This window comes from Octopus bimaculoides, chromosome 8 (genome assembly GCF_046866305.1).
Source record: "Octopus bimaculoides isolate indiv1 chromosome 8, ASM4686630v1, whole genome shotgun sequence".
In the NCBI taxonomy this organism is placed as follows: Eukaryota; Metazoa; Mollusca; class Cephalopoda; order Octopoda; family Octopodidae; genus Octopus; species Octopus bimaculoides.
The window spans coordinates 84,684,441-84,700,894 of NC_142935.1; the positions used below are offsets into that span (position 1 = coordinate 84,684,441).

The 16,454-nt window shown below is 38.1% G+C and overlaps 1 protein-coding gene across 1 annotated transcript in view; it reads right to left on the bottom strand.

Annotated features, from left to right (window-relative positions):
- Nucleotides 1-213: 213 nt before the first annotated feature.
- Nucleotides 214-16,454, bottom strand: part of LOC106870397 (tolloid-like protein 1) — a 265,972-nt gene continuing 249,731 nt past the window's right edge. Inside the window, exon 9 of the mRNA XM_014916446.3 lies at nt 214-613. Coding sequence (XP_014771932.1) covers nt 261-613 — 353 coding nt within the window. The 3' untranslated portion in view covers nt 214-260. The remainder of the gene's footprint in view (nt 614-16,454) is intronic.

The following is a 16,454-nucleotide window of genomic DNA, read 5'->3' on the forward strand; positions in this document are numbered from 1 at the left end:
ATTTGTTGTTTTTGTGGTTCATTGTTGTAAAGTGATAATGATATCAATGATAATAATAATGATGATGATGATGATAATGATATCGACGTTGATGCTATTATTTTTTTTATACAATCATTATTACAATTATTATTAATATTATTAATATTATGATTATTGTTACAATTATTATCATTATTATTATTATTATTATTATTATTATTATTATTATTATTGTTATTGTTATTGTTGTTGTTGTTATTTGGTGTTGTTATCTGACTTCATATATCAGCCACGACAACCCGGCCGTCATTGATTGTGGCTTGTTTCATAAGCTGGTAGGCCGCTTTGTTTTTGCTGTTTGGGTTGTTGCAGTATTCTTCGGTGGAAGAGCCTATTCCGTCGTCATCTTCTCCTTGGCTGCCGTCAATGAAAGATGTCTGCATGACACAGTGTCGGCGAGAGAGTGGGCTCTGGTCAAGGGGTGGGAGATGAGAAGTGAGCTGTTGGTTTTGTGAAGATGACTTTTGAAAATGTTGTCTACGGTAGCAATAGACAATGATGAGAGTTAGCAGTAAGACGAAAATTAGAGGAGCCACAACACATGCTGTAATCAGCAGGATCTCTTCCAAACCTGGTAAAAAAAAAAAAAAAGAATGATGATAATAATAATAATAACAATAATTACCACAACAACAACAATTATATTAATAGTTGTTTATATTATATTCATTTAATAATGGTCACAACACCAACAATGATGATGATGGTGAAGAGGAGAAAGAAGCAGGGCTGATGGAGATGATGATAATGGTGATAGTAGTTCTGGTGGTGATAGTGGTTCTGCTGCTGCTGCTGCTGCTGATAGTGATGATGATTGTGTGGTGGTAGTAGTGATGGTGATGCTGATGGCATCTAACATAGGCAGAAAATCAGTAAAAGTTTGTGTGAGAGCATAATCAATCAAATTGACCCTAATGATTGATTCTGAACTTAGGAAGGTGATCAATACTTGTGTTAGAAATCACATCAGCAACATGAAATACTGATGTCATAAACATATGCCATAGACTGAATTAGCATATCCCTGAGGATATGCTGACCCACAATGATGAACATCTAGGATAACTAACCAGATATTGTAGTCATGGATCACTAGGAAAGGAAATACCCACTGCTGTGCTCATCGATATATCAGCACCAGTAGATGATGATATATCTCTAAAAGAAATGGAGAAATTATCCAAGTATAAAGGTCTGAAGATAAAGATAATGTGAGTGTAGGGACAGAAAATAGAACAATCCCTATTATAATGGGAATTTTGGGAATGATAAAAAAATTATATTATGACAAATATTTAACTAAAATCTTAGAACTTAGAATATGCATAATATTCAGGTAATAACAGTAAGTGGTATACATATATTATGTAGGGTAGAGTGAATGTATGTGTGAACCAGCGTTCTTTCATTAACAAATGATGATTAATGTCACATCTCCAAAAACAACCACTAGATAACATTGACAAGCGTATTAATTTGATTTACCATCATATTTATACATAAAATACTACAATTAGCTGTCGTTTTTGACAGCATGGGGCCAGCTAGTAATAATAATAATAATAATAATAATAATAATAATAATAATAATAATAATAATAATAATAATAATAATAGCAGTACCAGGCAGTTGCTCTCATGGATGCCCTGATGCAGTACCAAGCAGTGGCTCTTATGAATGTCCTGATGCAGTACCAGGCAGTGGCTCTCATGGCTTCTGATCTTAATTGATTGGAAGTGTTATCATGTACAAAAGATGGGTTACAGCAAATATTCTACTTAATACCACAGATTTGCTTGTCAGTTGTTTGACCTTAACCAGTTGAGCATGTCCCTTGGTGGCTGACAATATGTGCATCTCTGATCATGAGCAGAAGTAGTGGAGAAGCATCATAGCCATGTGTTGAGAGGAATTCTTTGAGGCTTGAATAATTCACCTTTGGAAACATGGGTGTTTTGCTCAACATCCTTAAAGAAACCTTATTCAGGGACCTTTTGGATGGGCTACTTGACCTGAAGAAAATTCTAACTGGGCCCCACCTGCAAGGTCATGCGCTGTTTATCGTGATACGAGGTCACCATGTCATGCACATATAATTGTGATGCATGTGCCTGGTGTACCCTTATCAGACGGGTAGACATACTGGGTGTATTGGGCTTCATATATTTGTACTCCAGTGTCACTTTGATGGCATTTATTACTCTCTCACTCAATAATGATAATTTCTACTATAGGTACAAGGCCTGAAATTTTGCAGGTGAGAGTTATCAATTACATTGACTCCACTGTTCAACAGGTGCTTACTTTATTGACCCTGAGAGGAGGAATGCCAAAGTTGACCTTGGAGGTATTTGAACTCAGAATATAAAAACCTGGAAGAAATGCCGCTAAGCATTTTATCTGGTGCAGTATCACTTCTGCATGCTCACTACTGTAATAATATTAATGATTATAATAACTCTTTCTAGCTTTGGTAAAAGGCCAGAAAATTTTGAAGGGAGGAGGAATTTGATTACATCAACATCAGTGCTCAACTGGTACCTATTTTGTTGATCCCTAAAAGAGAAAAGGCAAAGAATTTGAATGAAAAGCCAGAAGAAATGCAGCTACATATTTTGTCCAACATGCTAATGATTCTGCCAGCTAATAATAATGAGACGAGTAATTATGTCACAAAGGCTCAATGAAAATGAGTTTAATGCAAAGGACAGAGCACAACACAGCAGAGGTTTACTTAAAAATGGTATAAAAGGGAAATAACAAAAATAAGATGGCAAAAAGAAAATAAGATGCCAATAAAACCCCCAGTTGTTGATTAACAAGGCATCTCCACAGACACTGGATTAGTCTAACCACCAAGGAAAAGTGGCCTCTCTCAGTTGTCATCTCCTGTTTTACAGACACATTCCTAGTGTAGGATCCCTTCACTTGGGCTATACTCAATAGCTTCTTTCAGCAAATTTACTGGAGGAAGCACTTCTTTCTCCAGATGAGACTTGAAGAAGACCAAAGAGGACTTGGTTAAAGAGAAGAGTGGCTGTTTTCTGTCTCTTTGATTTCATCTACTACACAAACTTTTTTATCATAGCCTCCAGACAAGAAAACAACCAGCCTACCAAGTGAAAGGAAGGTGGAGGCCATCTTCATAATAGGTTCTGCTAATAACTGGATCTGCCCTTCATGCTGCATTTGATAATACTCTACAAATTAGCAAAACCTGGACACTGAATATGTACATCCAGAATAATTTGTTGTTTTCTATACATCTTGACCAGACCTGGCTGATGAAGAAGAAAATGGAAAGTGTTTTTGACTTAACTCAGCCTCCAAATTTGTGGGAGCAGTGTAATTGATTACATTACTATATATTTTACTGACTGTAGATTTGAACTTAGAATGTAAAGTGATGGGACCAAATACTATATTCTATAGTACTCCAAAGGGAATGGTAAAATGTTGAATCTATAAGAGTAAAGGAAAAAATATAAAAAAACAAAACACCTTTTCTTTACTTCTCATTATTGCGATAATTTGAGCATAAATGCCACTAATTACTAATGAAATTCAGTGGAAAAGGAGGATGAATGTCTCTGAGTTCAATTTCATGTTGTTTACAGATGAATTTTAAGACCCTATGGGTAAAATTATTAATATACAAGGGATAAAATTTGTTCTCTTTTACAGCATATTCAAGGAAAGAATATGCTTGATTTAAGAATACATATTTTTTACACTCACATGCACATACAATCCCCAATGACACATCCACTTTATCCACACACACACACACACACACATGCACACACACACACACACACACATAAATATACTTTTATATATATATGAATATACATATATATGTATACACATATATAAGTATGTAAATGTGTGTATACATATATATGCAAATGATTCAAATGTCACTATTTCTGTAACAACTGCCAGGTGTTGTAATTGCTTGCATGCAATAATGTTGTTCAATCATAAAGAATTGTTAAAGTTCAACCATGCTATCAAATTAGTTATTTTCCTCCCATATTTGATTCTCCAAGAATTACTAACAAAAGATGGTATAGGGTTAAGATCTTTGCTAAACATAATAAAAAAATTAAGTAAACTTTCTCCTGCAAACTGTTCGTGACTGAAGTAAAGGTCTTCATATACAGACTGGCATTCATAAATGTGTTATGTTAGCAATGAAAGAAGTTAGACATGAAAATTGACAAGGAATATAACAACCTTTGGGCATGTTTTTCTGTTGATCATCAACTACATTGACATTGGGAAGTTTTAAATGGTTTGTAAGTTGACATCGGTTAACGTCTGTATGCCTGTCTGTCAGTCTGTCTATCTGTCTGTCTCTTTATCTCCATGCATTCACATCCCACTCATATGAAAATGAGTACCAGCTGCTGCTGTTGCTCATTTTCAGCTGACAGGAATGAAGCAATGCTTTTCTCCAGGACATAATGAACTGAACTCACAAACCTAAAGATCATAAGCCCAACAGTGAAGTCACTGCACAACACATCTTCATTTCATACACACATGCACACACACACACACACACACACACACACACACACACACACACACACACAACACACTCACACACACACACACACAACACACTCACACACACACACACACACACACATGCACATACACATGTGCGCACACACACAAACATATATACATATGTGTGTGTATGTGTATGTAATAGTACTAACCAACAGAGAAAAACAACTACAACAACCTTATCTCGCTGACATACTACGACAAAATCTCCAAGATGCAGATAAGATAGAGATTTTTATTTATTTACGGCCTCAAACATCTCATACCTTCGCGCTTTAGTTTGCCCTCTAATATTTATCTTGTTTCTCTCCATGAAATTCAATTGAATTCAGTTGTTGTCTTAAATTCATACTTATTCATTTTCTAAGCTTCCTAAATTCATGCTACGTTATATTCTATTCACCTAGAATTCATTGCTCTTTTAAAAATTACGATTTATGCATTGTTGTCTCTCAAATATTTAAAATCTACAATTAAGAGCCCTATCTACTCGCTGACGGTAACCCGCCCTCCCACCCCCCACCGGAAGTTCATTCCTCTGTCATCCTGTCAACCTCGGCTGTCTCCCGGAACCCATCTAGTGGCCTTGGCCATCCTCTCCCCTACCTTTGGGTAGCGCATTAAGTTTGAGAAATGTTTGCAGGTTGTAGGTTCTGTTTTGCTTATGAATTCTTCCAATTGCAAGTTTTCTTTTCAGGTACACGACACTGCTTTTCCCCTTCCCAGGCTACAGGCCCACACCCCCAACACCCATACTGTTAGGATTGGCACTCTCAACGTCGGCACGCTGAAAGGTAGATCTGGTGAAATTGTTGAGATGCTTGAACGGAGACGCGTAGATATGTGCTGCATCCAGGAAGTAAGATGGAGAGGAGGTTCTGCGAGGTTCCTCACAGGCAAAGAACACAGGTACAAGATTTTCTGGGCAGGGAACACTGACGAGGTCGGGGGCGTAGGAATACTTCTAGCGGAGAAATGGGTGGATAAAGTAATCGAGGTCGTTAGAGTAAGTGACAGAGTACTTAAGATCAGACTAGTGCTTCATCATAGTTTAGCTACTGTCATCTCAGCCTATGCACCTCAACCGGGGCTACCAGATGGTCTGAAAGACCAATTCTATGACACCCTCTTGCAAACTACCTCGTCGACGAGTGACAGGGACCTTCTCTTTGTGGCTGGAGACTTCAACGGTCATGTCGGACGTCGTGCTGGAGGCTTCCATGGCATACATGGAGGCTATGGCTTCGGTTCCCGCAACGAGGAGGGAACCAGACTGCTGGAGTTCTGTGATGCAACCGATCTTATGGTCTGCAATACCAACTTCAGGAAACCTGCCAGTCACCTAGTCACCTACCGCTCCGGCAGACACTCTAGCCAAATCGACTACATCCTCGCCAGAAATAGGGAAAGAGGGCGGCTTATAAATGCCAAAACCTACCCTGGCGAAGAATGTACCCCACAACATAGATTAGTAGTTAGCGACTTTGGGATCAAGGCAAAATGGGTGCCCAGAATTAGACAGGCTTGGAAGAGAAGGGTGTGGAAGCTTAAAGACCCTGCAAACGGACAGAGACTTAGAGACAAGTTACTTGAAGCATTTAACGAAATAGAAGGGGATATAGCATCATACAACGTGGAAGACAATTGGAGATTTCTGCGGGACAACCTGTTGAAAGCCACCGACCAGATTTGTGGGTGGTGTAAGGTCCCCTCCCGACCCAGAGTAACGTGGTGGTGGAACAAGGAGGTAGACAGGGCTATTAGACAAAAGAAACAGGCTTGGAAGGACTGGAAGAACGGTGGTAGCAGGGAATTGTACTAATGTGCCAGAAGGGAGGCTAGGCGACAGGTTTATTTAGCCAGAGGGGAAGCAGATAAGGAAAGATTTGCCAATGTTCTGCGCCGTGAGGACCAAAGACTCGAGGTATTTCGTGTTGCAAGACAATGTAGGAGAGAGAATAGTGATGTTGTAGGAGAGAAATGTGTTCGCATGGATGATGGTACGCTTGCACTAAATGAGGCTGCAAAGAAAGAGGTCTGGAGATGCCACTACGATAGATTGCTTAATAAAGAGAATAAATGGGAGAAAGAGAGCCTGCCGTATGTCGACCCAATAGAGGGACCAGCTATCCGAGTTGATAGTACCAGGGTAGATAAAGCAATTAAGAGTATGAAGACCGGGAAAGCCCCCGGCCCATCAGGAATCACTGCAGAGATGCTCAAAATAACTGGCAGTGTTGGCTATAGCCTAGTCACCCGTATTACGAACCAGGTGATACACGAAGGAGTCATACCCAATGACTGGTGTAGCAGCATCATAGTCAACTGCTACAAAGGTAAAGGTGACGCTTTAGATACAAATAATTACAGAGGCATCAAGCTGTTAGATCAGGTTATGAAAGTTACAGAGAGGGTCATAGCCCAACTAATTAGGGAGCGAATCAATTTAGATGAGATGCAGTTTGGGTTCGTGCCAGGTAAAAGCACTACTGATGCCTTATTTCTAGTGAGACAGTTGCAGGAGAAATACCTAGCTAAGGATAAACCTCTGTACCTGGCTTTCGTTGACATGGAGAAAGCCTTTGACAGGGTCCCCCGATCCCTTATCTAGTGGTCAATGAGGAAACTTGGGATAGCAGAATGGTTAGTGAGAGCTGTGCGAGCCATGTACAGAGATGCTGCCAGTAAGGTGAGGGTTGGAAATGAGTACAGCAATGAATTCCGGGTAGAGGTAGGGGTCCACCAAGGTTCCGTCCTCAGCCCCCTCTTATTTACCATAGTCCTCCAGGCAATCACAGAGGAGTTCAAGACAGGTTGCCCATGGAAGCTCCTCTATGCTGATGACCTTGCCCTAATTGCGGAGTCACTATCAGAACTAGAGGAGAAGTTTCAGGTGTGGAAGCAAGGTCTAGAACTGAAGGGCCTTAGAGTCAACCTAGCTAAAACCAAAATCCTAATAAGTAGGAAGGTAGATAAAACACAAACCCCTTCAGGTAGATGGCCCTGCTCAGTATGTAGAAAGGGAGTAGGTAGTAACTCTATAAGATGTACCCGGTGCAAGCTATGGACACATAAGAGGTGCAGCAACATCAAAGGCAGGTTAACTAGCAAGTTAGTTTTTGTTTGTGGCAGATGTTCAGGTGCAATAAAGACTGCAAACAAACAGGAAACAACTTCTATCTCATTCCAGGGTGAAAAACTAGAGGTAGTCGATAGCTTCCGCTATCTGGGCGACCAAGTTAGTAGTGGGGGTGGGTGCGCTGAAAGTGTAGCTGCTAGAATAAGAATAGCCTGGGCAAAGTTTAGAGAGCTCTTACCCCTGCTGGCGACAAAGGGACTCTCACTCAGAGTAAAAGGCAGACTGTATGACGCATGCGTACGAACAACCATGCTACATAGCAGTGAAACATGGGCTGTAACTGCTGAGGACATACGTAAGCTCGCAAGGAATGAAGCCAGTATGCTCCGTTGGATGTGTAATGTCAATGTGAATACCCGTCAGAGTGTAAGTATCTTGAGAGAAAAGCTGAACATTAGAAGCATCAGTTGTGGCGTGCAAGAGAGACGATTGCGCTGGTATGGACATATGGTGAGAATGGAGGAGGATAGCTGCGTGAAAAAGTGCCACACCCTAACAGTTGAGGGAACCCGTGGAAGAGGTAGGCCCAGGAAGACCTGGGCTGAGGTGGTGAGGCAAGACCTTCGTACACTGGGCCTCACCGAGGCGATGACTACTGACCGAGACCTTTGGAAATGTGCTGTGCGTGAGAAGACCCGGCAAGCCAAGTAAGATCGTTGCCAGTGCCCCTGGACTGGTTCTTGTGCGGGTGGCACATGAGATGCACCATTTTGAGCGTGGCCGTTGCCAGTACTGCCTGATTGGCTCCTGTAGGATTTTCGAGCGAGATTGGCTTGTGCGGGTGGCACATAAAAGACACCATTTCGAGCGTGGCCGTTTTCGTGCGGGTGACACGTAAAAGCACCCACTACACTCTCTGAGTGGTTGGCGTTAGGAAGGGCATCCAGCTGTAGAAACTCTGCCAAATCAGACTGGAGCCTGGGGTTGCCATCCGGTTTCACCAGTCCTCAGTCAAATCGTCCAACCCATGCTAGCATGGAAAGCGGACGTTAAACGATGATGATGATGATGATGAACCTTACTAACCAAGCAGCATGTGATAGCCACAACAGCTCAAACAACAACACAAATACACTCAGAAATAATAAAAACAATAATAGGGTAGCCACAAGCACAAATGTAAATAAAACCCACTGGACAGGTACTGGCTATACAAACACAAGCAAAAAAACTGATAATCTATGCTCATGCATGGACCATTCAAAATGTCCTCTGGGTAACCAACGCAAAACCTGAAATGTCGTGTACAGGTGCACCGTAAATACTAGAGGAGGTCCCTATGTATATATCAGTGCATCAGCTGATATTTTCAAAAATTGATATAGAAACCACATCACCAGCTTTCAAAAAATCCTTAAATAGCATGCAACATCACTGGCCAATTTCATCTGGTAACTCAAGGAAGAGAAGGTAAAATACGACCTGACCTGGTCAATAATTAGACATGCAAGTCTCTACAACACACTATCCCAGGAACGCCAACTATGTTCCAAAGAATTGCTGGCAATATTGTTGACAAAAGAGCGAATTATAAATAGATTTGCTGAACAACTGCCCAGATGCCTGCATATGACTAAACACCTTTTCACATAGTACAATGCCACTACACCTAACTGATACAAACCATAACCCCAACAACTTGGATTAACCACCTCGATTTAATTGGAAGCCTCATGAACTGCAACTATGGAGCCTATACTGAGGAAGGACCAGATGAGATCACTACATCTATATAGGTACATTTGCATAGGACATTTTGCAGAATGCAACAGTAAGTAACTAGAGTATAGCCTTTTCAAAAACACAATAGACTGATTAACTAAAGAGACAAATATTTGCTTTATTGTGTTGATTATGCTCGGACACTGTTATATGTATATGTTTGAGCATGCATGTTGGTCACACAAACATGTGTGTGTGTGAATGCATATATATATATATATGTGTGTGCATATATATGTATGTGTGTGTATGTGAGTATATATATATATATATATGTATATATATATATATATATATATATATATATATATATATATATACTAGCTGACGTACCTAGTAATTCCTGGGAAAGCGAGGCTTATCCCTTGGTTCCATTCTTATAATTGTTTCACTAATCCAATAACAACAATACAAAATATGTAGACCTTAAAATGGGTTTTTTTGCATTTACAGAATACTGAACTGTCTTATACAGGATCTTGTCTTTAGGAATTCCCAGTACGCTATGAATACCCAAATTGTGAAGTCAATTATATAATAACATGAAATTAGTTACCCGATAGTAAGAATTCAAATAAAGTAGCCTTGAAAAGGCTTTAATGCATTTCCAGAGTATATTGAATATAGGAGGAAATACTAATAAGGTATGTATACTAAAATCATGAAGCATATTATGTAATAACAGATTAATCAGATATGAGAAAATAACAATTCAAAGTAAATAACTCTGAAAAGGGCTTCTGTGCGTTCCCAAAGAATATTACCCTCAGGGGCGCTAGTGTTAGTATATTCATGTATAAGTCACTAACTGAAATAAGTGGATCTATTGTTTAGAAAAATACTATTTACTTGTTTAATTTGTACTGGACAAATTGTGAAAATAACTAACAGTTCAAATACTAAGAAATAAGCATACTCAATATCATTTTTACCAAATAATTTAGGAAAATGAATGGGTTATTTCCCTTGGCTATATATAAGGATTCCTTCCAGGGGCGAATGGGTTATGCTCCTTGGTTTTTAAAGTAAAATATATTAGTTATATATAACGATCCCTTCCAGGGGCCCTATTATCGATTTTTTTCAACAATCTGAGTATGCCATGAGGTTTCCAGACATGAATTCTATTCACATGTCAAGTTTCATCAAAATCAATAAAACGATGTAGGAGGAGTTAGGTAACAACTCCACATTCACACCCAGACAGATTTTCCACATATGTTATAGATATATATGTGTATGAGTATATGTGTATGTATATGTATGTGTAAACATGTACATATGGACATGAATATGCATATGTATGTGTGAGTGTATGTATGCATGTAGGTACGTATATATATATATATATATATATATATAGGTGTAGGGGTGTGTGATTCACCCTTGGTGATATATATGTGGAGTGAATCAGACTGTCTGTGAGCTGTCCTAGTCTTGAGGTGACTGTGATGATAGAGTTATGATGAGATTGTCTTCCAGCTATAAATTATATGAACTACAGACGAAATTGACTTTATGGGCAGGTGGGCCAATGTCCCTTGTGTGAGTGTATGTATGAGCATGTGTGTGCAAATATATGTACATGCATCCTGACCTAAACTTGCTAGCTAAACAACCTTTTGTCCCATAAATATTCTAGCCTGCATATATCTTTCCCTTCCTTTTCCTAGTACCATTCCTTTGTCTATAACTCAATCCATCCCTGTCCATCCATTCACTTCCCTTCCAACTTATCTTTTTTTTTATCAACAGTTATTTGTCTATATTTACAAATGTTTGCATTTCTTATAGAAAGATAACAGTAATTGAAAATTGTAGGAGTGTTTAATTCCCTTACCAGACAGGCATATAATAACATGATAGCCAAAATTTAGGATCTTTAGACCAGACTGCAAAATGGTTGCAACACAACATGTTAAACAGAGTCCCACCCATAGGGGACAGTAGCAGGATGGGTTGAAATGACTGTTGTACAAAATAACAATTAATGCCAAATCCATTTTCTGGTTACTTAAGAAATTATTACTGTTATCTCAACTAACACTGTGGAGTTCCTGAAATAATATATCTCAACTGCGGATGACACCAGGTAGCTCAAATTGTGCCAGTACTCTACTAAACACTTTAACATACTCATCGACAAATACCCATTAGTCCAAAATATTAAATATATGTATATATATATATATATATATATATGTGTGTGTGTGTGTGTGTGTGTGTGTGTGTGTGTGTGTGTGTGTATGTGTGTATATATATATATATATGTATGTATGCATATATGTGTGTGTGTATATATATATATATATATACCGGAGTAAGCACATAAAATGTGCAACAAGGTGGAAAACAGAGTACTCAAATACCAGAGGTAGAGTAATACGTTTTATTTAAAAGCAGCAGAAATATAACAAAAGACTGTTACTCTTTTGTTATATTTCTGCTGCTTTTAAATAAAGTATATATATATGTATATATATATATATATATATATATATATATATATATATATATATATATATATATATATATATATATATATATATATATATCGAATGCTAAAGTAAGCTTGTAAGCATGTTAAAAACAGCCACCAAGAAGTGCTCAGATAAATCTAAATCTTAAACTCCAACCCCCTCCACCGGGGCAGGTAAGGAAGATAGGAAGTCAGAATTAAGAATGATCTTTGCCAACTGCATATGGAAGCATTAGTAGGCATAAGGAACGTGTTCACATGGAAAATTGTGTGCACAAGTACAAGTTGTAATCAAGTCTTATCTTTACAACCGTTTTGGACAATTGATGACTGGTGGTATAACAATGTATAATGTGTGTGTGGTTCCATAGTATTGTAGGTGTATGGACTGGCGTGGATAAATGTTTTCTGATGAAGATAACATGACTTCACCTCATATCTCTCAAATTCATAGCAGTCTACCCATCTACAATATTACGAAAGCCTCATTACACCTACCATTATTTGTCTTTTATACTTCTCTCTCACTCTGCACACACACACACACACACACACACACACACACACACACACACACACACGTATTTTATCTTTTAATTTAATGGTCGTTAGACTGTGGCTTCACTGAAGCACCACCTTGAAAATTTTTCAGTTGAATGTACTTACTTTTTAAAAGCTTAGTACTTATTCTATTGGCCCTTTTGCCGATTTGCTTGACACCAGCACTGGTTGTCAAGCAGTGGTGATAGGACAAATACAGACATGAAGGCACATGCACATACACACACACATATATATAGGCATACTTATATATGATGGGCATCTATCAGTTTCTGTCTACCAAATCCACTCACGAGGTTTTGGTCGGCCTGAGGCTATAGTAATAAACACTTGCCCAAGGTACCATGAAGTGTGACTAAACCCTGAACCATGTGGCTGGAAAGCAAGTTTCTTACCATGCAGCCATATCTGTGCCTATTAAAATAATTATTCCCTTAAAATGATTATATGTGTGTGTGTGTGTATGTGTGTGTGTGTGTGTGTGTGTGTGTGTGTGTGTATTTATACATGTGTAATATATATATATCATCATCATCATCATCATCGTCGTTTAACGTCCACTTTCCATGCTAGCATGGGTTGGACAATTTGACTGAGGACTGGTGGACCAGGAGGCGACACCAGGCTCCAATCTGATTTGGCAGAGTTTCTACAGCTGGATGCCCTTCCTAACTCCAACCACTCCTAGAGTGTAATGGGTGCTTTTACATGCCACCGGCATGAGGGCCAGTCAGGTGGTACTGGCGACGTCCACAACAAATACTTGACTGAAACGTTACCCCACCATTATCAAACTATACACAAAAACATAGAAATTTTTAAAACACTCAAATCTTGACCAAATTAAAATTTCACATTAACAAAACCATTCCACCATGAACATCAACAGTTTAAAACAAATCCACCCACCTTCTAATTAATGATACAAACTGTCTTTATTAGATTAACAGATAAATTCACCAAAGAAACTATCCAACAAAAATATGACAACAATATACAAACACAATCAGTCATCAACAAATTTTAGCAAAGTAAATACAAGACCACAAAAACAAAATAACAAATGAAGAAGCACAAAAATAACAGCCAATCAACAGAAGCAAAAAAAACAAACAAAACAAAACAAAAACTAAACTAAACAACCTGATGGACAAATACAAACAAGAAACCACACCCACAACAACATCAATGACTATATTTTTAACACTGTTGACACCACCAGATTAACTGATACTGCCTAGGTGTCAAAGCCATCATGATACTTGTTAGGCAGCTGAAGATGGAACATATATATTTTCTATATTTGTTAATATGTATGTTTTTGCCTTTTGAACCCTGTGTACCTTGTGTTCTCATTGTTTTGATGTTGTCTTCTCTTGAGATTCTAGCTCTGATAAGGGTTAGACTAGTTCAGGCAATTTATAGTTTATGGTGGTTTTGTTGCATAGATATAGCACCAAAGAGTGTTGCAGCAGTTTTTATCTGAAGATCACAAAAGTGTGAAACTTAACATATAAATTCAGTTTTAATAAACAGTTTCATTGTCATTATTACCATTGTCATCATCATCATCATCATCATCATCATCATCATCATCATCATTTAACATCCACTTTCAATGCTGGTATGAGTTGGATGGGTTAAGATACAAGTTTTTTCTTACTGGGAACTTGGGGACCACTGCTTTCATAGATAGGTACTTGTAAGTGTCATTTGATGTGGTTTCTATGACTGGGTCCTCTTCCTATCACCAACTACTTTACAGAATGTACTGGATGCATTTTCTCGTGGAACCAACACTAGAGAAGTTAAATGGATCTTGGCAAGAAGGAACTAAAGGGACTTTATAAGCATACACTTTCTCAGTTCATTTGCCAGTCATATTACACAGCGTACTGGGTGCATTTTTTGTGGCACCAATACTACAGAGGTTGTCTCAATCACAATTCATCTGCAGAGAGAACATGGTGGAATTTGTCATAGCATAAGAAGGTGAGGTACCTAGTACAGAGAAAAAGTGAAAAGTACCCAGTAACTTCAGGTATACAGACTGAAGAGGGAAATGTGGGAGAGGAGCAATGATAGCAGAAAGGCCAGGAATTGCTAGGAGAGATGTAATGGGAATAGCTATGTAACTGCTAGATAACATTGGTTCAAGTGACCTAGGGGAGAGAGAGAGAAAGAGAGAGCAAAAGAGAGAAAACAAGAGAGAAAGAACTTTGTAACAAGGTATCAGAAGGACCGTAATGGGGGGAACCGTGAAAAGGACAAGAATATAATGAGAAAGGCAGGGGTATTAGGAATGAGATGAAGTCCTTAGAGGAGTGATTAGCAATAGCAGAAGTGAACAAAGACAAGGGTATTCAGAGCCAAGCTAGAATATATTGTGTCAAGCTTCCGTGCTGGTGGCACGTAAAAAGCACCATTCAAGCGTGATCGTTACTAGCATTGCTTTACTGGCACGTGAAAAAATGTATGTATGGGTACAGGTACAACTGAGTGGTTATGAAGAATATTTTCCAACTATATACTTCTAAGTTCAATCTCAATGCCTAGCACCTTGGGTATGTGTCTTCTATTGTAACCTCTAGTAGACCAATGTTTATTGAATGAAATTTATTTGATGGAAACTATGCAGAAGCTCACATGTAAATATGTGTCTGCTTGGGTATGTGAAATAAGCACTGGGGGCAATATATTTGATAAATTAGGGTGATGATGTAGCAGAATTGTTAGCACGACAGGCAAAATGCTAAGCAGCATTTGTCTGTCTTAATATTCTGAGTACAAATGCTTCTGGGGTTGACTTTGCCTCGCATCCTTTTGGAGTTGATAAAATAAGTACCAGTTGAGCACTTGGGGTTGATGTGATCAGCTAACCTTTCCCACGAAGTTGGTGGTCTTGTTCCAAAATTTGAAACCAATAAGGTTAAATCTTTGAACATGATGCCCCAGCATGGCCACAACCAATGACAGAAACTAGTGAAAGAATACAAGGATACCACGATTTTTCCATTCCCAAGCACCAAATATCTTATGGCATATATTTTATTGATAACAGTTCTTGTGTGAGAGATTTCTACAGAATTAGTCCATTACAAAGGTGTGTTGTGCCTACAAGGACCAATCCACCTTCTTTTTAAGAAAGGAAGCTCTTTACTAGGGGCTCAAATGAATCCAGTACATGAAGAAAGCTACAGAAACATTAATGATTTTTACCTCATCATTACAGCCTCATGAATTAAATCTTCCTATAGGCCATAAAACATCTGAGTCAATAATTTATGCTGAATGCAAACCCTGGAATTGCGGAACTAACAATTTTGGCTGTCGTAAAATTAGGCATTTCGAATGTTAAAAAATAAAATAGAAGAAAAATATGAATTTTGAATAATTCTAATTGGAACCAAATCTCAGAGAAAATCATCACATTAAATAATTAAGTGGTTAATACTTCACTGTTGATTTGGTTCCTGCAACTAATTATTGAACAGAAGAGGGGAAAATGACAAAAGAACACATATTGTTACCTCCCTTTAGTGAAAAAAAAAAGAACATGCAACTTCATTCCCCCCCACATCAAATTCATCATTATCACCACCATCACTACCACCACCACCACTACTACCATCATGAATTTAATGTTAAAAAAAAAAATTCATGGAAAACTTTCTAATAAATTAAATTTTTGTAAAATCAGATTTATTTTAATTTTTCTTTTTATTTGGGTCAAAATTTCCATTATCAGTTTTATTCTAATTTAGAACCAGCAAAAACAACATGTGTACAAAATAATGCATAAAATATTAAAGATAATGGGTGTATAGAGTGTGTTGCACATAATGGTTGCATAGAATAGGGACAAAAATATTAGGTATAAAATAATGGGTCCATAAAATGTACAAAAATAATAAGTATATGTAATATGTGTC